Below are 24,878 nucleotides of genomic sequence, written 5' to 3'. Positions count from 1 at the left end.
GCCAGGAGGACTGAGACTGTTCTGTTGCAGGACGGCAGGTGTACCCTCTGATTCCTCACTGTCTGTGTCTGTGCTCACATTGAGACACTCAGCCTGCAGCCTTGTCCTGGAAGGGGCTGCTTTTTCTGACTGCCCCCCTTGATTCCAGCACCTCCCAGCTCAACCCTCCCCCACTGTCCCACCACCAGGACCCAGGGTTTCAGTCCTCATCTTCCCTGTCTTCCTTGAGAAGAGCCACCTCTGCCATGTCTCCGGAGATTTAATCTTCCTCTTGATAATGATGGACGAGTGTCTCTTCAGAACTTCTGAGGCCTGCCTATCAATTTCTCATTGACCCTAGGAGATATTCTGACCGCCTTTTATCACTGAATAATTATCCATGCTGGCAGATGAGCTAGCAATGGACTCTTTCCTGTTTGACATGCTCCACTGGGAGTCCAAATGAGCATCTCTTATGGTCCACTTGCAGGAGGGTGCCCAGGACAGTGTGACCTTGTTCTGACCCTTCACAATGCAGGTTGTCCCCCACCTGCTACCTATGAATTAAAAGTGTTTGTGTGTGTTTATTTTAACCATTCTGCCCTGCCTCTTATGGGCCAAAGGGCCAGCTGGAGCTGATCTTGGGTGGATTACCTTCCACTATGGCAAGTTCTGCCATATCTAAGAAGTCAGGAGACAGAACTTCAGCTACAGAGAATCTGAGGCATCCCAGATGAAGGGGGGAGAATCCCTCCACTAATCATGGGAGTGGAAAAGCAGCAGTAGCAGCAGCAGCAACAACTCCTGCCAGAGTAAAATAGGGGCTCATGCTGGAGATAGTCAAGCAATTTTCATTTCAAGGAGCTGGCTGTGGCTTTGTGACTAGAGAGGCTGCACTTCCCATGTTGTTACCTCTGCTCAAAGAAGTTTTAGAATTTATGGAAATCCTGCAAAATAGATGCAAAGCAAATAGGATGAGTGGATGTACCACGAGCAGTTATCTCAAGTCACTATCAAAGGGTCTGTGGAATAAATAATCTTCCTTTCTCCAGCCTCAAAGCTTGCCGAGATATTTCGAAACAGAAAAGAAGAAAAAAAAACAGCACTCTTTTTCACTAGCTTGAGGCATCGTAAAGAGGAACAAATTTATTAGGGTACAATTTTCTCAATTTTTTTAAACATAGTGTTTGTGAAGGAAAATACAGATATTAAGTCTATCTACAATGAAGAACAAGCCATATCTCAAAGGGTCTCTGGAATAAATAATCTTCCTTTCTCCAGCCTCAAAGCTTGCCGAGATATTTCCCAACAGAAATGAAGAAGAAGAATAAAACAGCACTCTTTCTCACTAGCTTGAGCCATGGTAAAGAGGAACAAATTTATTAGAGTACAATTTTCTCAGTATTTTAAACATAATGTTTGTGAAGGGAAATACAGATATTAATTCTATCTACCATGAAGAACAAGCTGTGACGATCCTCCCTTCTCTATTACTAACAATGTGCTGAAGGAATTCAGTTATTGTTCAAACAACCCACTATTCCTTCTTTCTCCCAAATAAACTCCCTGTTTTTATATGGGTTTGCTAGTACATAGAGTACAGTTCCAGCTTTCCAAATAACGTGGCTCTGTATCCTTAAAAACTCCAGGCAAATTTTACAGGAACAGTCTTGTGCCCTCAGTAAGGTTTCCCTCTCAACTCAGGTTCACCTCAGCAGCGGTTGCCTCAGCACTTTAGCCACTGCAAGGCACTCTTTCCCTCCACTTGCCTCCTCTGCGCGTGACTTTGAGATGCAAACTATCCACCTGTCCCTCAGGCTTAGTTTTATCTCCCCTCTTCAGTCACCACCCTTTTGAGTTTAGATACGTTGCTGGAATAAGGAGGAACATCCAATTTGACACAACATAGATGAAAGCTTTATATAACTGGAGAACATGTATATTTCTTTATGGTTTCATTTTGTAGCAGGGGCCCAAAGGGCCCCAATTAAGGTGATAATGCAATTCCCTATAAATCCTGGAATATGCTTATATTAGTGAATTATGGTAACCTGTTGCTTTAAAGAAACTGATGATTCAGCAAGAAGCCGTCCCTACTGGGATAGAAGGTCAGCTAATACGTAAATCACAAAGAAGCAATTCATAAACTAGAACATAAATTGTTACATCCACACGTAACACAGGTTCCCATACATGCAAACTAACAATATGTAACAGATCACGGTAACAATCAAAGTTTAGTTAGCGGTGCTTATTGCGCATGCGTATTAAATATGAAATGAGGTAATGATGAATATTAAATATTAAAATGATGAAATGCTGTATGTGATTGGTTAAATCAAAATTCTTTGTTTGAAATGTTATAAATTCCTGCCCGACCTTTGGGCGGGGTTGCAGTTTTGCGAAAAGATTCGACTGTAACCTTATTGCTTTGCAATAAACATAATGGACTCCTAACTCCTCCTGTCTCTGAGTTTTATTGGCTAACTCAGAAGATAAGCCATTTTTGGGCTTACAACAATTTGTTTAAACTCTTAGTTCATCATCTTCTTTTCATATAACACAGACTTGTTAATACAGCTCCTGCATCCCTCTCTGACACTCTACTCCCCAACTGCCAACTGCCAACTGCCATTTTGAATGCTATCTAGCTCCGCCTCCCAGGGAACACCTGTCTATAATGGGAGTGATAGATTAACCCATGATGAACTGGAATCATCATCAGGCACTATTCCGCCACACAAGCAATATTTCAAAATTTTAAGAATTCACTCAACTTTCCAAATTAAAATAGCACAGTTAAAAATGAAATGTAAACATTCTTTAAGGTTTGAAAAGTAACCATCAGAAAAGGAGCCACAAACATGCCTTTAAATTTAAGAAGCTACATTTGCAAGGCAAGTAAGTCTTTCTCATCATTGTTGTACTGGAAATTTTGTAATATGTAGTAATTTAGGAGTCAGCTTTTGTTGTCAGATGCTCTTTTGTGTTCAGATCAGGCCTCAGTACAATAATGTAGCACTTGGGAATAAAGATGCAGCCCAGAAGCCCAGCACTGGAGGCCAAGATGGAGAAGATCTGTACAGCTACCATGTACTTCCCCTTTGTGCTCAAGTAGGTGGGTACAAACGAGACCCAAACGCTGCAGAAGACCAGCATGCTGAAGGTGATTAGCTTGGCTTCATTGAAATTTCCAGGCAGCTTCCTGGCTAAGAAAGCCACTGTGAAGCAGATGGCGGCCAGGAAGCCCATGTAGCTAAGGGAAGCATAAAACATGGCAATAGACCCTTCATTACATTGCAGGATGATCTCCCTAGGCTGGGAATGCATGTCAGACTCTGGGAAGGGTGGAGAGATTCCCAGCCAGATGATGCAGATGACAACTTGGACACTGGAACAGGAAATGACAATGGAGTTGGCCAGACTCTTTCCCAGCCATCTCCTCATAGTGTTTCCTGGCTTTGTGGCCAGAAAAGCCAGCACCACAGTGATGGTTTTTGACAACACAGAGGAGACAGCAACCGAAAAGATGATGCTGAAGGCCACTTGTCGGAGAAGGCAGGTCACTTTCCTTGGCCTTCCAATGAAGAGGAAGGAGGACAAAAAAGAAAGCAGGAGGGAGATGAGGAGGATATAGGAGAGGCTCCGGTTGTTGGCTTTGACTATGGGAGTTTCTTGGAATATAATGAATATTCCTAGCACAACACACGTGGTTAAGGATAAGAATAGGGCAAAGGAAGCTAGGAAGATCCCCAAAGGTTCTCCATAAGCCAGGAAGGTGACGATCTTGTAGAAACATTGATCTCTGTCCTTGTTTGGATGCTGATCTTCTGGACACCTGACGCAATGCTCTGCATCTGGAAAGAACACGAGGAATAACATCTTTACTGTACTGCTTTTCATTGACAAAAAGTAATACCAAAGTGATCTCCACTAAAAGAAATCATAACTATATTCAATAAAAATAATTGCATATAACCAGGGAGAGCATTTATTGGTATAAATATTAATATTACGGGACAGGGAAACCTGGGGCAACTGGTATGTCTTTGATTGGTGGTAAAAACAGTAGGGAGAGGATTCCACATATTAAGGGGACCACAATGCAGCGGCCCTCACTAATATTTCTGATAGGAATAAAACAACAGTAAGAAAAGATGTCAATGTTAGGATAAGGGTCCTGAGGCCAAAGGTTTCTACTATGACACTCAAAAGGGACCTTGTTGGACTCAACTATATGAAACATTGTGCATGACAATCATCTCGTAGTTGATAATAATAATAATAATAATAATAATAATAATAATAATAATAATTTATTATTTATACCCCGCCCATCTGGCCGGGTTCCCCCAGCCACTCTGGGCGGCTTCCAACAAAATATTAAAATACAGAATTCCATCAAACATTAAAAGCTTCCCTAAACAGGGCTGCCTTAAGATGCCTTCTAAAGGTCTGGTAATTGTTGTTCTTTTTGACCTCTGGTGGGAGGGCATTCCACAGGGTGGGTGCCAGTACTGAGAAGGCTCTCTGCCTGGTTCCCTGTAACTTGGCTTCTCGTAGCGAGGGAACCACCATAAGGCCCTCGGCGCTGGACCTCAGTGTCTGGGCAGAACGATGGGGGTGGAGTGCTTTTAGGTATAGTGCCTTTTGTGCCATGTTTGACAAACCGTCAAAGTACTGTCAAATTCCCACATCTCAGGATTTTCTCCCACTTTGTGTAGGCTTCCAATTGTCATTGAATGTGTCAACTTAGCACAGGGGTAGGCAACTTAAGGCCCGTGGGCCGGATGTGGCCCAATCGCCTTCTCAATCTGGCCCACAGATGGTCCGGGAATCAGCGTGTTTTTACATGAGTAGAATGTCTCCTTTTATTTAAAATGCATCTCTGGGTTATTTGTGGGGCATAGGAATTTGTTCTTTTTCTTCTTCTTCAAAATATAGTCCAGCCCACAACATGGACTGAGGGATGGTGGACCGGCCCACAGCTGAAAAAGGTTGCTGACCCCTGACTTAGCATGTATGAATATCCATGAGGAAACTGCCCAGTTGCGTTGTAGCAGGACATCAGTTCTAGAACTCCCCTTAAATGAACCCCGGACACTAGAAAGGTCCTTCCTTTGTCCTCTTCCCCCAGGGCAGGTCTTTCTGCTGGTGTCACCCACCTTCCTGAGTGGCAATGGTTCCTTCCGCACAGGGAACGCAGTCATAGCAGCAGAGCAGCATTCCTTCCTGAGATACCTTGAAGAATCCAGGCTGGCAACTTTCCACACACCTGGAAGCAGGCAGGGGCTAAGCATAAATTGGCATCAAGAAGAATGTATTAAGGCTGATGTGTTAAGGATGATAACAATGTATTACTTAATTAATTACCTTTAACCAAATTTATATACTGCTTGATTGCAGCAAAACCTCTCATGAGAATGTTTCCGTTTGATCAAAACCCTAGTTCTTTCCCATTCCCGTCCTCTTTTGTTCTGCTGTGTTTAAGTTTGGTTTGTTAAATCCTCAAAGATAGACCTCCCCTCTTGTACTTGATAGAGTGTCGTGATCACTGTGTAAACCAGAGGAAGCTAAAAAGTTCTTATTTGAGGGTCATAGTCACCCAAGTGGAACCTTCTGTTGGTTTGGCCCAAGTATCAAACAGGGGATGCCATCCAGTAGGTTTTCCAAGCAGCATTTTCCCATTACAGTCGTACCTTGGAACTCAAACAGAATCTGTTCCGGTAGTCTGTTCGAGTTCCGAAACATTCGGGTTCTGAGGTGCGGCTTCCGATTGGCTGCAGGAGCTTCCTACAGTCAATTGAAAGCCGTGGAAGCTGCTCCGGGCGTTCGGCTTCTGAAAATCTTTTGAGAACTGGAAGAATTATTTCCGGTTTTCGATCGTTCAGGAGCCAAAATGTTCGGCTTATGAGACTTTTGGTAGCCGAGGTACAACTGTATTCTAAATCATTTTTATATTTCATTTTAAGATTCAGTTTTGAAAAACATATTTCCACAAACATAAATGATCGCTGGGGGGGGGGGGGATCACAAAACCTTTTAGCCCCACAAAATTACAGCAGCAGACATACAGGAGCATAGTAAACCATTATCAGAAAATAATGCTTGTTTTTTAAATAAGGGGTGCTAGGTGCTACATAGAATTTGGGGGAGTGGGGTCCAGATATTAGCCACCCCTGGTAGAATTAACTGGTGAAGCGATTTCTCTCCCTGCAACCTGTGTTTGAAATGGAGCTGGGACAGTATTTTCTAACAATATTTTTTCAATCACTTAAAGGTTTGGAAGAGGAACTACCTGCAAATGTTGAGAGATGATCAAATTTCCTTGAAGGGTTCAAGTTAGGAGGCCATCTCTTTTTGCAAACAAATCTATTGCACCCTTTCCCCATAGAACATGGATTCATAGGAGCATTTCTGGAAATACTGCCAGCAATGAGGCTCTTAAAAGCCACTCTCTCCTACAGATTTAAGTTTTTTTGTGATTTAAATGTGACAGGGGAATGGGAAAACCATTGACCACCTCATCTAGTTACTAAAACAAGCAACCACCTTGAAATCACACACCCATAGCAGCTGAATCCTGTATATACAGTTTCCCAGGGACCGACTGTTAGATCTTCAAGAAATGCAGGAGGCATTTGAAGGCAGCATGGCACAAAACATGGTGGCATAATTTAAGCTTATCGGATGGGAAATCAAATAAAATGAAATTATTTCCCTCACCTGGTTGAGCCATATGGGGCACACAGTGGCATTCCGGTCGATGGTGCACTTTAGGTCGAGGGATCTCTGTCTATTGATGCTCCCAATCCTCTCCCTATGGCTGGACTTATTGGGAAACACCACCCAGCTCACAATGTCCAAGTCAGCTGCCAGTTCCCCGTTCTCATCCAAATACATGCCGTCCATTGAAGAATTGTAAAATTGGGCGTCTCCCAGGAAAGAGTGGAGCTAGAATGGCAGAGAAAAGGGCCGTATATAGAACAGGGAAAACACCACTGACTATTCATCTCTGCGCATTTCATTTGGGATTGGCTACGGAGTGTCAGGGACTGGTTGGGCAGTCTGAGGAATTGTGGGAAACACCAGCCAGGGGACCTTCAAGGGAACCCCCAGTTGAGGAAGGCTCAGAGCCAGGGCATTGGTGGTGGGACACTGAGGAGAGATCAGAGGAAGAAGATTGTGATGAGGGGCTGGATGCTGAAGAGGCAACAGGGTTTAGTGAGCATGGAGAGTCAGTGACAGGGAGCAGTTCAGACTCCAAGACTGAAGCAGAGGAAGAAAAAAAAAGAGTTTGGATTTGATATCCTGCTTTATCACTACCCAAAGGAGTCTCAAAGCGGCTAACAATCTCCTTTTCCCTTCCTCACCCACAACAAACACTCTGTGAGGTGAGTGGGGTTGAGAGACTTCAGAGAAGTGTAACTAGCCCAAGGTCGCCCAGCAGCTGCATGTGGAGGAGCGGAGACACGAACCCGGTTCCCCAGATTACGAGTCACTGGCTCCCAGTGTGGTCAAGGAGAGGGGTCAAGATAATGCTGGAGAATCCATGGACTTTCCCTCTCCTACTGAGACAGGCTTCCCTCCTCCCTGGTTTCAAAGAGCACACAGGAAAATGAGGAGGGCTGAACAGAGTCCAGATATGCACAAATGCAGTTTCAGATGCTTGGGAAACATCCAGGAGAGTGTTGGCGCCTTTGAAAGGGCGGAAGGCTGGGCCCTTCAGTTCTGGCAACCACTGGCAACTTTTGGAATTATAAAGACAGAACTACCTAAATTGTAGACAAATGTATTCATGTATGCGACCACAGCAGCAAGAATGCTACTCGTCTAAAAATGGAAAGCAGCAAAAGTCCCAGCAAAGGAAGAATGGATACAAAAACTAAAGGAATATGTAGAAATGGCAAAACTTACCAGAAGAATAAGGAATCAAGATAACAAACTTTTTAATATATAAAAGAATGGAAATGGTTTATTGAATATTTACTGATAAACTGCAAACAGATACAAACATTGGCAGGATTGTTGTAATAACCTGGAGTTTATATTTAAAGTATATATAGAGAGTATATATTTAAAGTATATGTAAGACGCTTAAGGACCAGCTGCTTTCAGAATTCCCTGATAACATCTAGGAACACTGGACCAAGCTAAAAACATCCATTATTGCAGCCTGTGAACAAACTACAGTGGAACCGTATTTTTCCGTGTCTAAGACACCCCCATATATAGGACACACCCTATTTTTGGGGACTCCAAATTATGAAAACACCCCTCAGCACTAACCGTGTATAAGACGAGCCCCAATTTTAAACCTAATTTTTTGGTGCCAGACAAACCTCCCAGGAGACAGCATTCTCCAAAGGGGGGCGGGGGGACTGCAGAAAAGGTGCATTCTCATGTTGCCACCCTCCAGACTTCTCATGAAGGAGGCACATGAAGATGGGCCTAAGATGATGATTACAGCTGTTATCTGCTCTGTATAAAAATATTCAAGATATTCTATATAAAATGGAAAATTTAGTTCAATGCATATTAATGGGATCAGAATATAAATACGCTAAAAATATGGCAAATGCCCATATATATTCAACTCTCTTGTAATGAGAAGATGAGTCACTCAGGCACTTAATACAGGCTCCAGCAAGACACACACCTTTGGACAAAGGATAGAGCTTCATGGAGCTCAGTAGGTGCCAAAATATCACCCTAAAGAGGAAGGAAGGCGGCTTAGGGAGAGAGAGCTTGTGCAATGCCATCTTCCCTGGCCAAGGGAATTCTTATGGAGGGGGTGGGGGTCAAGGCAAAGAAGAGTTTAAGCCAGTGGTAGGAACTGTTACCAAAGAGACTATCATCTGAGAGGAGATAAAAAGGATCCCATTCAGGGCACTTCACAAAGGGGTTTGCAAAATCTCCCCTCCCCACTACATTCCCTAAGTTCTCAGACAATATCCAAGATTACTATTCTGGAATTGTACAATTGATTGCCATGTTTGGCAGAGATGTCAGTGATGGGAAAGGAAATACCTGCCATGGCTGCAGCCTTTGAACTTCCAGACTGTCCTTCAACCTCCACTTTGATCTAGAGGAATACGCAGCATGTAAGGAACGCGCCACAGCATGGACAGTGTTATAAATCCTGTAGCTGTTTAGAGATAAGAGTCTTTCCAGGTGATCTTGGGGCAGCACCTCCAGTTCCTCTCTTTCTCGGCATCTTGTCCAGCTTTTCACGGACAATGTATTCTGTAAATAGGAACAATTAAAAGCTTCCTCCCGAAAGTGATGAATTGCAAAGTAAAAGGCATCAAAATCATCATATTTTGCCCATTTATTTGCCCCTATAGAGAAAGAAAGAAAACTGTGGAAGTGCTGTAAATCAAAACCCTGGTCGATGAAGCCGATGAAGTCTACACTGAAATCCCACATAGATGTTGTGATCAAGATTTTCCCTGCAGTGGGTGGGACCTGCTGGTCGAATATAATTATTACAAGTCGTATTCCCACCAAGAAATAAGTAGTTTCTACATAATAAAGGAATACATGGGCTTGTCCCCACTTTTCTAATGGAGCAATCTTGATCGTCATTACACCGTGACCTGTATTAAGTTGTGGAATGCTTAGTGAGACGGCAACACAAATGCCACTGTCTACGAGCCCAGGTGTCAATGTCTTCATGAACTTCTCTCCATTGTCGGTGTCTGGAGCAATGAGACCAATGAACGTCCATCTGAAGTGAAGGAGCAGCTTGACAATCGCTGGGTACAGGGCCTCTTCTTTGGGGACCGTCCGATAGAAAAAGGGGAACCGCCTCTTGTCATTCAGAACAAGGGAGCCAAAAGCATGGCTGACCTGGCAAGAAAAGAAGGACTGTAGCTTGCATTGTTTGGGATGGAAGCCGAAATAGTTCTTTGCCCAAATAACATATATCTGTTTTGTGAAGACATGTTGTTTCTTTGCCCAGATTTCTTGGGCACATAAGACTGGACCCCATTTTTATCTTTATGAATTACTCAGTTCCTGTTTTCAATTTACTGGTCTTCTTTCAACAATTTTGTTACTGTTTTACGTTGTGCAATGCTAAAAGATTTTTATTTATTGAATGGGTTATTAATGCTTTCAATCAATAAACAAAATATCACATTTTTAAGGTTATGGCAATGAATATGACAAAGGAGGAAAAGCAAGTTACAGCAAAAATATGGACTTGACGTGGCAAAAAAAGTACAATACCTGGGAATATGGATGACAGCAAAGAATATTAACCTATATAGTGACAACTATGAACCAGCATGGAGAGAAATAAAGAAAGATTTAGAAAGATGGACTAATATGAAAATGTCATTCTTGGGAAGAATAGCAGCAATAAAGATGAATGTGTTACCTAAGATGTTATTCCTATTTCAAACTATACCTATTGTGAAGGGTACAAGACAATTCCAAGAATGGCAGAAGATTTTGTCGAGATTTGTCTGGCAGGGGGAAAAGCCTAGAATAAAACATAAAATTTTGGTGGATAGAAAAGAAAGAGGCGGATTCTCCCTACCAGACTTGAGACTATATTATGAAGCGTCTTGTATGTGTTGGATAAAAGAGTGGATAACCTTAAAGAACACGGACTTGCTAGATTTGGAAGGTTTTAATAACAGATTTGGATGGCATGCATATTAATGGTATGATAAAAAAAAGTCTCATAAAGGGTTCACAAACCATGTGATAAGAAGATCTCTGTATGAGGTATGGGAAAGAAATAAAATGCTGTTAGAGACTAAAACACCATGGTGGGTATCTCCAGCAGAGGTATTAACAGTTAAGAAAGTGAACATGGAGGGGAGGAGGGCCACGTATGAGGAAATTTTGACAAAAACTGAGAAAGGCTGGAGACTGAAGCCTTATGAAGAAATTAAAGGGCTGCTAACAGGTTGGATACAATATCACCAAATAAATGATGTTCTTAGAGAAGATAGGAAAATAGGTTTTGAGGATAAAAGGTCCAAATTTCAAATAGAAGTGCTAGAAGGCAAAACAAAGCCTCTGTCAAAAATGTATGATTTGTTGTTAGAATGGTATACAAAAGATGAGTTGACAAAAGAGGTGATGATCAAATGGGCAAAGAATTTTGGGCATAATATTGAATATGACGTGTGGTTGAAATTATGGAATCAAACTTTAAGATTCTCAGCATGTACTGCATTGAAGGAAAATATATATAAGATGATGTATAGATGGTATTTAACACCAGCAAAATTAGCTAAAATGTATAGAATGAGTGATAAAGTATGCTGGAAGTGTAAAGAGAGAGATGGTGAATTTTATCATATGTGGTGGACATGTGATAAGGTAAAAAGATTTTGGGAGATGTTATATAACGAATTGAAAAAGATGTTTAAATATACCTTCCCAAAAAGACCGGAGGCATTCTTGTTAGGAATAATGGGAGGAGAGATTAGAATAATAATAATAATAATAATTTATTATTTATACCCCGCCCATCTGGCCGGGTTCCCCCAGCCACTCTGGGCGGCTTCCAAAAAAACAGAAATTCTAAAATACAGAAATCCAGAAAAGATGATCAAGTATTGTTTATATATGCGACAACCGCGGCTAGGACATTGTTAGCCCAAAAATGGAAGCTTCAGGAATTACCAACAATTGAAGAGTGGCAGATGAAAATGATGGATTATGCTGAACTAGCTAGACTGACTTGCAAGATCCGAGACCAAGGAGAGACGAGGTTTCAAAAGGACTGGAGTAAATATGTGGACTATATGGAGAAAAACTGTAGAAGTTTAAAAACACTTGCAGGATTGAAATAAATCCTACGAATTGACTAAAAAAAAGACAATAAGGAACTGCAAAAAATGGAGTTAACAAGAAACCCGCATGAAGGGGGGGGGGAAAGTACCAGCTCGGCAGAGCAAGGTGTAAGAGGAAAATATAAGATGTCTTGTATAAAAGATTGTTCTTTTTTATTTTATTTTATTCAATTGTTAATTGGAAAACTGAATAAAATTTATTTGAAAACAAAACAAAACAAAATATCACATTTTCATTCAGGGGGAACTTTTCTGCTTTATTCCATTTTTAGTGGCATGGCCACAAGTACGAGGGAAGTTCCCTTCCTTCCCATTTTATGCAAACACACACAGAGAGAGAAGAAGGCATTCTTCATTCTGAGTTGACACTACCCCAAAATTTTCATGCCTGAGAACCTTAGCCAGATAATCCCTCCATCTCCATTCCTACCTGTGGCATTTTATAGATCCCCAACATGCTTGAAATCTGGATGGAGTTTTGAGTGTCAGAGTCAGTTCCTTCAAGAACAGCAATCAAGTTATTCTGTCCTCCACAGTTGTAGTTTGGAACATTCACCTGTCTAGAAGAGAGCAGGTCTACCAAAGCTTCATACGTCACCCTTCCAAGAAAAAAGTTCTCATAGATATTGTAGCCCAGAGTGATGTTGGGCAAGAGCCGGGGATTCTGGTTGATATGCTGAATGGCAAAGAAGAAGGACAGGGGCAGCCAGTACCTTTCCGCTCCTTTCCTGCAAAAATGCACATATCACATCATATCCTCCAGGATTCAGTGAAGATATCACTTCCAACTCTTGCTTTTTCTGACAAGCTTCTTAGCATAATATAAAGTCCTGGATTCAATTTCTAGAATTTAGTCATGCTAATACTGATCCAGATTCAGAGGTTTGACAGCCGATCCCCAATTAATGATGGTGGGAAAGCCTTGTTCAATCAATACCCATTATCCCATGGAAAACAAAACTAAAACAGGGGGAATTTTCATGATGGAATTAGACGTGCAGAGACTTTCAAAGAACAATAGGAGACAAAAGGTTTTTAAAGGCTCATTAAATGACGTGGAACATCTCTCTCTCTCTCTCTCTCTCTCTCTCTCTCTCTCTCTCTCTCTCTCTCTCTCTGTCTCTCCCCAGCCTGTTATTTTTATTTGTTTGTTTTTAAAAAGAAGTGCAAACATTTTTAAAAAAGAATATAAAGAATTAAAAATTTATACCCCAAAGTATCACAGCCTGGAAGGTCTAAAGTACACAGATACACCACAGCTCCAAATGGATGATAAATAAAGATCAATATTGAACGAAGCAGCAATAACCAGATCACCATAAATGGACTTACATGATAAAGCTGATAGAGGGAGACTCATTGAAGTGCTGTGAATGAAATATCGCATCAGTGGCAGAGATGACTCCACTAATGAGGTGCTCTCCTGGCCTATAATAATTGAATGGCTCAATCCAGTCTCTCTCCAAAGTCGAGGGGCATTTTGCCTTCACTCCACAGTCTGCATGAGGCAGGAAGAGCAGGAGAAGCAGTACCATTATGTGCCTGCTTGGAAGAGCTTCCTTTCCTGTGACTGCTCCTCTGAACTAGACAATAATTAGATTATGTTGATGGAATCAAAGCAAGACTTCACACCCAGAAGGGATAGAAGTCAGCCTTGCACCCTTGTATTGCAACTCGCCTGTCCTAAATCTGACACCAAATTCTCAGCAGTACAGAAGGCATTTATGTACCAATCCTTCCCTGCTCTGATGAAATATCTTAATGACCTCATGTTGTTGTCAATTCTGAGATCTCCTTGAGTGGACTGAAAGGTGATCTCTGGAGCTTTGTTGAGAAGAAGATGAAAGAAAAACCCCTCTATGATTTTGATAATAATAAAGGGAACAAGCACGGCCTCCTAAATGCCCTGAACTCTTTACGTGGCTTCATGCGCAGGAGCAGGCTGGAGAAAAACATGTTTGCAAAAAAGGCCACATGTGCCTTTAGACTCTGAAATGAATAACAGAAGGGGCAGCTGAATATGTCCAACTTTAGTGAAAGCAGCGCGTTCCACACCCTCCAACATTCCTCTGATGTAAATCAGGATGCACATCTTTTGGTGCCGTGCTCTCATGGGAGCCTGCTGACTTGCTCGAGAGTGTGGCACCACTGCAAGCTGAGCAGGGTCATGTCTGGGATATGGAAAGCTGAAACTTGAGAAGGGCCTTGCAGGTCAAAAAGAGGCCGGCAAGACAGCGAGGTCTTCCCGGCTTGACTCCTTCAGCTTGAGAAGTTGCAGGAAATTGAGCTCCAGCCCTGCTTTCCCCCCTAGCTTCTCACTCTGGAGCCCTCCCCAACAAACAGAGACTGCGACATGGGGGTGAGCTCCTCCCCTGGGTCTGTCTGTCAACATGTAGGACTATTCTAGAGCAGGGTGTGAGAGGAAGAGAGCCAGGAGGACTGAGACTGTTCTGTTGCAGGACGGCAGGTGTACCCTCTGATTCCTCACTGTCTGTGTCTGTGCTCACATTGAGACACTCAGCCTCCAGCCTTGTCCTGGAAGGGGCTGCTTTTTCTGACCCCCCCTTGATTCCAGCACCTCCCAGCTCAACCCTCCCCCACTGTCCCACCACCAGGACCCAGGGTTTCAGTCCTCATCTTCCCTGTCTTCCTTGAGAAGAGCCACCTCTGCTATGTCTCCGGAGATTTAATCTTCCTCTTGATAATGATGGACGAGTGTCTCTTCAGAACTTCTGAGGCCTGCCTATCAATCTCTCACTGACCCTAGGAGATATTCTGACTGCCTTTTATCACTGAATAATTATCCATGCTGGCAGATGAACTAGCAATGGACTCTTTCCTGTTTGACATGCTCCACTGGGAGTCCAAATGAGCATCTCTTATGGTCCACTTGCAGGAGGGTGCCCAGGACAGTGTGACCTTGTTCTGACCCTTCACAATGCAGGTTGTCCCCCACCTGCTACCTATGAATTAAAAGTGTTTGTGTGTGTTTATTTTAACCGTTCTGCCCTGCCTCTTATGGGCCAAAGGGCCAGCTGGAGCTGATCTTGGGTCTATTCCCTTCCACTATGGCAAGTTCTGCCATATCTAAGAAGTCAGGAGACAGAACTTCAGCTACAGAGAATCTGAGGCATCCCAGATGAAGGGGGGAGAATCCCTCCACTAATCATGGGAGTGGAAAAGCAGCAGTAGCAGCAGCAGCAACAACTCCTGCCAGAGTAAAATAGGAGCTCATGCTGGAGATAGTCAAGCAATTTTTATTTCAAGGAGCTGACCGTGGCTTTGTGACTAGAGAGGCTGCACTTCCCATGTTGTTACCTCTGCTCAAAGAAGTTTTAGAATTTATGGAAAGCCTGAAAAATAGATGCAAAGCAGATGGGATGAGTGGATGTACCACGAGCAGTTATCTCAAGTCACTATCGAAGGGTCTCTGGAATAAATAATCTTCCTTTCTCCAGCCTCAAAGCTTGCCGAGATATTTCCCAAAGAAAAGAAGAAGAAAAAAACAGCACTCTTTCTCACTAGCTTGAGGCATCATAAAGAGGAACAAATTTATTAGGGTACAATTTTCTCAGTATGTTAAACATAATGTTTGTGAAGGAAAATACAGATATTAATTCTATCTACAATGAAGAACAAGCCATATCTCAAATTTTTAAGAAGTCACTCAACTTTCCAAATTAAAATAGCACAATTAAAAATAAAATGTAAACATTCTTTAAGGTTTGAAAAGTAACCATCAGAAAAGGAGCCTCAAACATGCCTTAAATCTAAGAAGCTACATTTGCAAGGCAAGTAAGTCTTTCTCATCATTATTGTACTGGAAATTTAGTAATATGTAGTAATTTAGGAGTCAGTTTTTGTTGTCAGATGCTCTTTTGTGTTCAGATCAGGCCTCAGTACAATAATGTAGCACTTGGGAATGAAGATGCAGCCCAGAAGCCCAGCACTGGAGGCCAAGATGGAGAAGACCTGTACAACTACCATGTACTTCCCCTTTGTGCTCAAGTAGGTGGGTACAAACGAGACCCAAACGCTGCAGAAGACCAGCATGCTGAAGGTGATCAGCTTGGCTTCATTGAAGGCCCAGGCACCTTCCTGGCTAGAAAAGCCACTGTGAAGCAGATGGAGGTCAGGAAGCCCATGTATCCAAGAACACCATAAAACATGGCAATATCACCCTAAAGAGGATGGAAGAAGGCTTAGGGAGAGAGAGCTTGTTCAATGTCATCTTCCCTGCCCAAGGGGATTCTTATGGATTGGGTGGGGGTCAAATGGGCTACTGCAAGGCAAAGAAGTATTTAAGCCACTGGTAGGAACTGTTACCAAAGAGACTATCATCTGAGAGGAGATAAAAAGGATCCCATTCAGGGCACTTCACAAAGGGGTTTGCAAAATCTCCCCTCTGCTCTACAATCCCCAAGTTCTCAGACAGTCTCCAAGACAACCATTCTGGAATTGTACAATTGATTGTCATGTTTGGCAGAGATGTCGGTGATGGGAAAGGAAATACCTGCCATGGCTGCAGCCTTTGAACTTCCAGACTGTCCTTCAGCCTCCACTTTGATCTAGAGGAATACGCAGCATTTAAGGAACGCGCCACAGCTTGGACAGTGTTGTAAATCCTGTAGCTGTTTAGAGATAAGAGTCTTTCCAGGTGATATTGGGGCAGCAACTCCAGTTGCTCTCTTTCTTGGCATCTGGTCCAGCTTTTCACTGAAAATGTATTCTGTAAATAGGAACAATTTAAAGCTTCCTCCCAAAACTGCTTGCTTGCAAAGACAAAGGCATCAAAATCATCGTATTTTGCCCATTTATTCGCCCCTATAGAGAAAGAAAGAATATTGTGGAAGTCCTGGAAATGTAAACCACCGTTCATTGAGCTGGATAAGTATACACTGGGATCCGACATAGATGTTGTGATCATGACTTTCCCTGCAGTGGGTTTGAACAGCATGTCAAGGAACATTTCTGCAAGTTGTATTCCCGCCAGGAAATAAGCATATTCTATGTAATAAAAAAATACATGGGCTTTTTGCCACATTTTAAATAGATAAACTTCGATGGGCACAACATATGTATTAAGTTTTGGAACGATTAGTAAGACGGCAACACAAATGCCACTCTCTACGAGCACAGGTGTCAATGTGTTAATGAACTTCTCTCCATTGTCGGTGTCTGGAGCAATGAGACCAATGAATGTCCATCTGAAGTGATGGAGCAGCTTGACAATTGCTGGGTACAGGGCCTCTTCTTTGGGGACCATCCGATAGAAAAAGGGGAACTGCCTCTTGTCATTCAGAACAAGGGAGCCAAAAGCATATTTGACCTGGCAAGAAAAGATCGACTGTTGGCTTGCATTGTTTGGGATCATAGCTGAAATATTTCTTACCCCAAATAACAGATATCGGCTTTGTAAAAACACATGTTGTTTTTTTGCCCAGACTTTCCTTGGCACATAAGACTGGACCCCATTTTTTATCTTTATGAATTCCCTCAGTTCCTGTTTTCAACATTTTAAATACGCTTTTATCCTTCTATATTACTGGTATTATAAAGTACATTAGTATTATACTGTACATTTCAACAATTTTGTTACTGTTTTATGTTGTGCACTCCTTAAATGCTTTTTTAAAAAATTATAATTTTTATTGATTCTACATATTAAAAATTATAATTTTTATTGATTCTACATATTAGATATTGCATATTACATTTTACATACACGTATTGTACAGTGGTACCTCGGTTTACAAACACAATTGGTTCCAGAAGTCTGTACTTAACCTGAAGCAAACTTTCCCATTGAAAGTAATGGAAAGTGGATTAATCCATTCCAGAGAGGTCCGCGGAGTACTTAAACTGAAAATACTCAAACTGAGGTGTACTTAAACCGAGGTATGACTGTACATAGTTACAGGTAGGTAGCTGTGTTGGTCTGCTGTAGTTGAAACAAAATAAAAATATTCCTTCCAACTTAGAGAGCAACTAAGTTTGTCATAGGTATCCATTGTATCCATTGTATACAGCCAGGCCCTACGTTACAGTCGCATCTGTTCCAACTCTACAGACAGAGACTCTCATCTAAGAGATCTACAGTTCCCAGAGAGAACTTGCTGCACAGCGCTGGCTCTAGGTAGAGTCCCGGTGGCATGGGGCGGCAGGGCGTGGGGCCGGTAGGTAGGGCACTGCGCGACAAAGCCGCGCGGAAGCCATGCTGAGCCCTGCGAGGGCGGGGGCGCCAGAGCGATCCCCGCCCCTCAGCGCCAGGGCGGCCGACCTGCTCAAGACTGCCCTGTTGCTGCAAGACAGACCCAAAAAAGAAAATAACAGAACACCACTAGTAATCACATACAGCTCCCAAGTTAAAATAGTACAGTGCATCATAGGAGATCTACAACCTCTCCTAGACAATGACAGTTCTCTTTTTCAAGCTCTGGGAGGAAGACCTTTCATTGCCTACAGACAGCCACCCAATCTTAAACAAAACTCCTCACCCACAATAATACAACCACCAGACTTAACATGGACACTGGTACCAGAGCCTGCCATAAACCCAGATGCCAACTTTGCTGCCACATACACCTGGACAACACCATCACTGGCCCCAACAACATCCAACATAGCATCTCAGGACTATTTAATTGCTCATCTTCTATCATTGTGTATGCCATCAAATGCCAACAGTGCCCTTCAGCTCTCTATATTGGACAAACAGGCCAAACCCTACACCAAAGGATAAATGGACATAAATCTGACATCAGGAATCACAAGACAGAGAAACCAATAGGAGAACACTTCAATCTCCCAGGCCATTCTATACAAGATCTCAAAGTAGCTGTCTTATTACAGAAAAATTTCAGAAACAGACTGGAAAGAGAAGTTGCTGAATTGCAACTCATTACCAAACTTAAAACCATGGAGAGACCTGGTCTTCTTATCTCATTATACATGATAAAGCTATTTTTAGCCATCTCACCCCTTGCTTTTTCCTGTAAGACCAATTGCAGTCGTTAACAGTCGTCAACAGGTTTACCACACCAATCAGCCAATCACCCATTCCCACTACCCTTCTGAGTAATACCTCTCCCCACCCTCTGACTATATATAAGGGTCTGGGGACTTCTGTTTCAGTGTATCTGAAGAAGTGTGCATGCATATGAAAGCTCAATACCAATGACCAATTGGTCTCTAAGGTGCTACTGGAAGGCATTTTTTATATTGTACATAAACATATTATACATACTTCATATACATATTATATATATCAACTTATATTTCATCTTCCTCCTGACTTCCCTTCTTTCTTCTTCTGCCTATTTTATTTAAATCCATTATGTTTCGCATTTTCTCTTCCATTTTTAGTGGAAGCTTTTTAAATTATTATTTTTTTTTTTAACATACTTTTTATTAATTTTACAAAATACAAAAAAACAAAAAAACGGTACATACTTAAACCCCTTTTCCACCTCCTTCCTACCCACCCACATGGGTCCTCCCCTGCCACAGAAGTATCCCATGTTTGTGAACAGTCAGAAATGGTCCATTTTATGCTTGGATTTCTGTCCTCCTCCCCCTCCCCTGACCCCAAAGCCCCCCCCTGCCACCAGGGAGCTCCAGCAAACCAGGGCAGTACGCAGGAGGACATCCATCCAACCATCTATTGTTATACCAAAAAAAGAGAAAAATAGAAATAGGAAAAAAAGGGGAAAAAGAAAGGGCGAAAAAAAAAGAAAAAGAAAAAAAACAATACAAAACAGAAAAATTTTTCTTGCATTCATAGTTGAAAAACCATATTTTATGGGCTTCCCCTCCCCCCCTTCCCCGGTTTTCATCCCTTTTTTATCATCTGCAACAGTTTCTTACTTTATAAAAATACACCTTTGTATCTTATACAACTTATAAATCAATTGTTAACATTTTCATCTAATATTCAAATCACTGAAAATTCAAACTCCCATTTTCTCTTCCCGTGCCTAATTTTTTTTTTCTCCCTCTATAAGCCTCCATATTTTCACATTTTCCAAAATCCATTCACTTTTAAAACTATAACTATTCTCAATTTAACCTTACATCCCCGATTACCGGCTCCACCCCCCCCAATCCAGCAAATTCCAAAATCAGCAGACCAGTTATAAACCTGTTAATCCATCCTTATAATCACAACATCACTTTCCCTTCACCCCACCCCCTGTTTACAGTCTCTTGCCATCCAGGCCACCATACAGGACCCCTGAATTTCTTCTCTTCTCTGCATATTTTTTCCTTCTTCCCTGTGGGCGTTCTGGAGTTCCAATAATACCAATCGTGCCCCCCTCAAAGGCAGGGCACTCCATCCAACTTTTTGTAGAGTAGAGTCATCATTTTTTTCATGGTGTGTTTCATTTTGTGTTGAATCATCACAGTCCTCATCTTCATCTTTTCCTTCCCCATCATTGTCATTCTCACATTCCTCTTTTTCAGTGTCAAAAGCTTCATCTCCTAGAAAATCATATTCCGCCATCACCTCCTGAAATTTCTGCTGTAACTCCTGTCGTCGTGTCTCCTCTTGACATAACTCTATTCTTGTTTCCCACATTAAGGTCAAAACAGACCGCTGGAACTCAGGGGAACACTTTTTTGTTGACATATTTCAGTCCTGCCAAGGTCAAAACTTATCACGTGGGGTGGAATATGATCACAGTTTATTTTCTCGACTCCATTTTAACAAGCTGGCTGCATTCTTCAAGTCTTGTTAACAATAAAGTTCGAACTCACATTTCACAAGCACTTAAGCCAAAAAAGAAATTCCACAAAGTCCAGAAATACAAAGTGAAGTAAAAATTGACTTATAAATCCTGATCAACTCACTGGATTGCCTGGGCTGCCGGCTCCCGAGGGAGAGAAAGGTTTTTCTTAGGCTTTACCTCATTGCTGCAGGGCAGTCATAAACCACAGTCTCTCTCCCCTTTTCACCCTGCATCAAAGGGGATATTCTCTTTGATGCCTTTGAGGGATCCTTTTGAATTACAAATCTTCTGTTTATGGCTTCGGGTTTCTATTTACTGTCTCTTTGTTGCCGTGGGGGGGGGGGTGGCTTCCTCTTTTCTCCCCTCTCTCCCAGACCAAATTGTTTTATAATCCAAATCGTGAGGTTACTTACAGTCTTTTCCAATCGTTTTATTTTCGGAAGAATCCAGCGCTCTCCGCCTTCGGCTTGAAGCTTCTCCCTGCTAGAATAACGTTGCCGCTCAAAATGGCCCCCGCGACTTCTACCCTCCTCGCTCCGGAGCTCTTATTAGAGCTAACCGAAGAGTTGGGGAGTCCGGATTGGGTCTGTGCCGAGCAAATTGCCCTCGGGACGCCCTTCCCGAGGTTCTAAGGGGCGCAGCGTTGCTCTCGCTGCCCTCCCCACTCCTAGCAGAGACGGGCCGTCTCGGAGACGAGACGAAACCCCGCCGATCGACGCTGGCGCTGAACCCGGAAGCCCGAAGCTTTTTAAATTATTGAGTGGGATATGAATGTTTTCGATTAATAAACAAGATTTCACAGTTTCACTCAGGGGAAACTTTCCTGCTTTATCCAATTTTTAGTGGCATGGGGACTAGTATGAGGGAAGTTCCCTTTCTTCCCGTTTAATCTGCACAGGCATACAAACACACAAACACAGAAATCTGATCATTCCTTATCTCCTTTTCTTCAATGCCTTGATGTCCTATGTCTTCCTCATTCTGAGTTGACACTACCCAAAATTTTCATGCCTGAGAAGGTCAGCCAGATAATCCCTCCATCTCCATTCCTACCTGTGGGATTTTATAGATACCCAACATGCTTGAAATCTGGGTGGAATTCTCAGCGTCAGAGTCGGTTCCTTCCAGAACAGCAATCAAGTTATTCTGTCCTCTGCAGTTGTAGTTTGGAACATTTGCCTGTCTAGAAGAGAGCAGGTCTACCAAAGCTTCATACGTCACCCTTTCATCAAAAAAGGTCTCATAGATATTGTAGCCCAGAGTGATGTTGGGCAAGAGCCGGGGATCCTGGTTGATATGCTGAATGGCAAAGAAGAAGGACAGGGGCAGCCAGTACCTTTTTCCTCCTTTCCTGCAAAAATGCACATATCACATCATATCCTCCAGGATTCAGTGAGTACATATATCAGTTTCAACACTTCCTTCTTTTTTTTGACAAGCTTCTAAGGGTAAGATAACGTCCTGGATTCAATTTCCAGAATTTAATCATGCTAATAGTGATCCAAATTCAGAAGTTTGACAGCCGATCCCCAATTAATGATGCCTGAGTGGTGGGAAAGGCTTGTTCAATCAATACTCATCCCTTGGAAAAGAAGAACTAAAGCAAAGTGAATTTCTCATGATGGAATTAGACATGCACAGACTTTCAAAGAACAATAGGAGATAAAAGGTTTTCAAAGGCTCATTAAATGAAATGGAACATCTATCGACCCTCTTCGTCCACCCCAGTCCCCTCCAATCCTGTTATTCTTATAATTTATTTTAATGATTTGTTTAAAAAAAGAAATGCAAACATTAAAAAGGAAAGAAAATGAAGGATTAAAATTTTAAATCTGAAAGCATCAAAGCCTGGAAGGGCCAAAGTACACAGATGCACCACAGCTCCAAAAGGACGATAAGTAAAAAATCGATATTGAATGGAGCAGCAGTAACCCCACCCCCATAAAGCGACTTACTGGTTAAAGCTGGTAGAGGGGGGCTCATTGAAGTGCTGTTGATTAAATAGAGAAAATGTGGCAGAGAGGACTCTACTAATGAGGTGGTCTCCTGGCCTGTAATAATTGAATGTCTCTGTCCAGTCTCTCTCCAAAGTCAAGGGGCATTTTGCCTTCACTCCGCAGTCTGCATGCGGCAGGAAGAGCAGGAGAAGCAGTACTAACCAAAGTTTATAGTCTTGTGGAGACATTGATCTCTGTCCTTGTTTGGATGTTGATCTTCCGGACACCTGGTGCAATGCTCTGCATCTGGAAAGAACAAGAGTAATACTAACTTTATATCCTTCTGTCTTGCTTTTCATTTGCAGACAGTGATATTAAAATAGTTCCCACTAGAGGAACATGTAACTCGATCCAGAAAAAATAATTGCATATGACCCAGGAAATTAGAAATCAGGAATCAGTATCAATACTGTAATATCAAGGATAATGGAGTTATAGGTAGGTAGCCGTGTTGGTCTGACATAGTCAAAACAAAATAAAAAAATTCCTTCCAGCAGCACCTTAGAGACCCACTAAGTTTGACCAACTAAGAATGAGCTTTTGTGTGCATGCACACTACTTGAAGCAGCAGGTATGCCATTCGTTGGTGGTGAAAACAATGGGGCGGAGCATGACTTATGGGTCATCTAGTTCCCCCCTTGCAATCTCAACTAAGGCATCCATGACAGGTGGCCGTCCAACCTCTGCTTAACAACCTCCAAGGAAGCAGAGTCCATCACATTCTGAGGGAGGCTGTTCCACTGTCAAACAGTTCTTACCATCAAAAAGTTCTTCCTGATGTTTAGTCAGAATCTCCTTTCTTGTAACTTGAAGACATTGCTTCAGGCCCTACTAACTGGAGCAAGAGAAAACAATGTGACGGCCCTTTAGATATTTGAAGATGGCTATAATATCTCCTTTCAGTTTCCTCTTATGCAGGTCGAACATACACGGCTCCTTCAACTATTGCTCATAAGGCTTCGTTTCAAGATCCTTTATGCTCTATATCAGGGGTGCCCAACCTTTTTCCAAAGAGGGCCATATTTAATGAAGTGAACATGCATGAGGGACGACCAAAGTTGTTGAACTGGCCGGGGGCGGGTGTGTGTGACAGGCCTGCTGTATATGCTTGGATTCATCAAAGCGTTAGTCACACCTAACCTCATCCTAGAATTTATATAGGTCAACAAAACTAAAATTAAAAGTTTAAAAAGCAAAAACGAAAAGAAAAGTCTCTTGTGCCGTGTCTGCTGTTTTCACAGCAGCCTTGTGTTTCTTAGCATTCATATTGTTGTTTAAGATGCACCCAAGTTTTTTTCACTGAAAGGAAGTTCCTGGAAGTTTGCAACATATTTGGGGGGTGGGGTGGGGCAAATGGTTTATTTATAAAGGCTTTGGTAGAAGCCTGGCAGCATTAGCATTCTGACTGCTGTTGCTGCTCCATCATTCGTTTTTGGAGGTAGGGCACCCAGGTCCTTCTGCACCCCCTTGAAATCCATCAGTTCTCTGACCGTTTCCTCAAATTATCCCCAGAAATACAACTTGCAGCTTCCTCATAGAAACCCTGATAGTGGCGGAGGAAATTGAGTGCTCATTCCCCTTCCGCAGGAGCCCATCCATGGACAGAGCTTTCCTTAGCAAAAGCAGCAGTGGTGGGTGAATCTGCCAGAGACATTTCTGTACTTTCTCAATTCTGGTGGATTGATATTTCTACTTCGTAGTGTCATAAATTTGGAGTGTTGCTTTGGAACATAACTCTAGGTTTCTTCCAAGACTGTGGTTTTGTATGTGAGAGATGAGAAGCTGTAATAGAAGGGAGTGCCCATAATTTAGGTAAAAGGTAAAGGTAAAGGGACCCCTGACCATTAGGTCCAGTCGTGACCGACTCTGGGGTTGCGCGCTCATCTCGCTTGATTGGTCGAGGGAGCCGGCGTATAGCTTCCAGGTCATGTGGCCAGCATGACAAAGCCGCTTCTGGCAAACCAGAGCAGCACACGGAAATGCCGTTTACCTTCCCGCTGTAGCGGTTCCTATTTATCTACTTGCATTTTGACGTGCTTTCAAACTGCTAGGTTGTCAGGAGCTGGGAAGGAGCAACGGGAGCTCACCCCGTCGTGGGGATTCGAACTGCTGACCTTCTGATCAGCAAGCCCTAGGCTCAGTGGTTTAACCCACAGCGCCACGTGGGTCCCTTAACTTTGTTATGTGCTATTAAATATCCATTTTAAATGCCTAAAGATGTAGTTATGCACAACCAGGTGATAATATGCCTTACCGTAGGAGAAGAATTGGCTGGGTACATACCGGTAGTTCCAAGAACTATGAGGGGAAATGCAATGGAAACTGCGGCATAACATTTGTTGGGTACAATGTCATAC

At 42.5% G+C, this 24,878-nt stretch overlaps 1 protein-coding gene across 1 annotated transcript; it reads right to left on the bottom strand.

Moving 5' to 3' along the window:
* Positions 1-2,842: 2,842 nt before the first annotated feature.
* On the bottom strand, positions 2,843-24,802 carry LOC132591606 (vomeronasal type-2 receptor 26-like). Its single transcript, XM_060270897.2, has 9 exons — positions 24,776-24,802; positions 21,578-21,823; positions 16,927-17,124; positions 15,890-15,976; positions 12,226-12,471; positions 9,010-9,831; positions 6,706-6,933; positions 5,145-5,271; positions 2,843-3,836 (listed from the first exon to the last, which is right to left on the bottom strand). The coding sequence occupies exons 1-9, from the start codon at positions 24,800-24,802 to the stop codon at positions 2,932-2,934; spliced, it is 2,886 nt and encodes a 961-aa protein (XP_060126880.2). The 3' UTR covers positions 2,843-2,931.
* Positions 24,803-24,878: the final 76 nt, after the last annotated feature.

This window comes from Zootoca vivipara, chromosome 2, assembly GCF_965207765.1.
Source record: "Zootoca vivipara chromosome 2, rZooViv2.hap1.1, whole genome shotgun sequence".
NCBI classification, from domain to species: domain Eukaryota; kingdom Metazoa; phylum Chordata; class Lepidosauria; order Squamata; family Lacertidae; genus Zootoca; species Zootoca vivipara.
The sequence above is the reverse complement of the archived record's forward strand: the minus strand, read 5'-3'. Positions and strand labels throughout refer to the sequence as shown.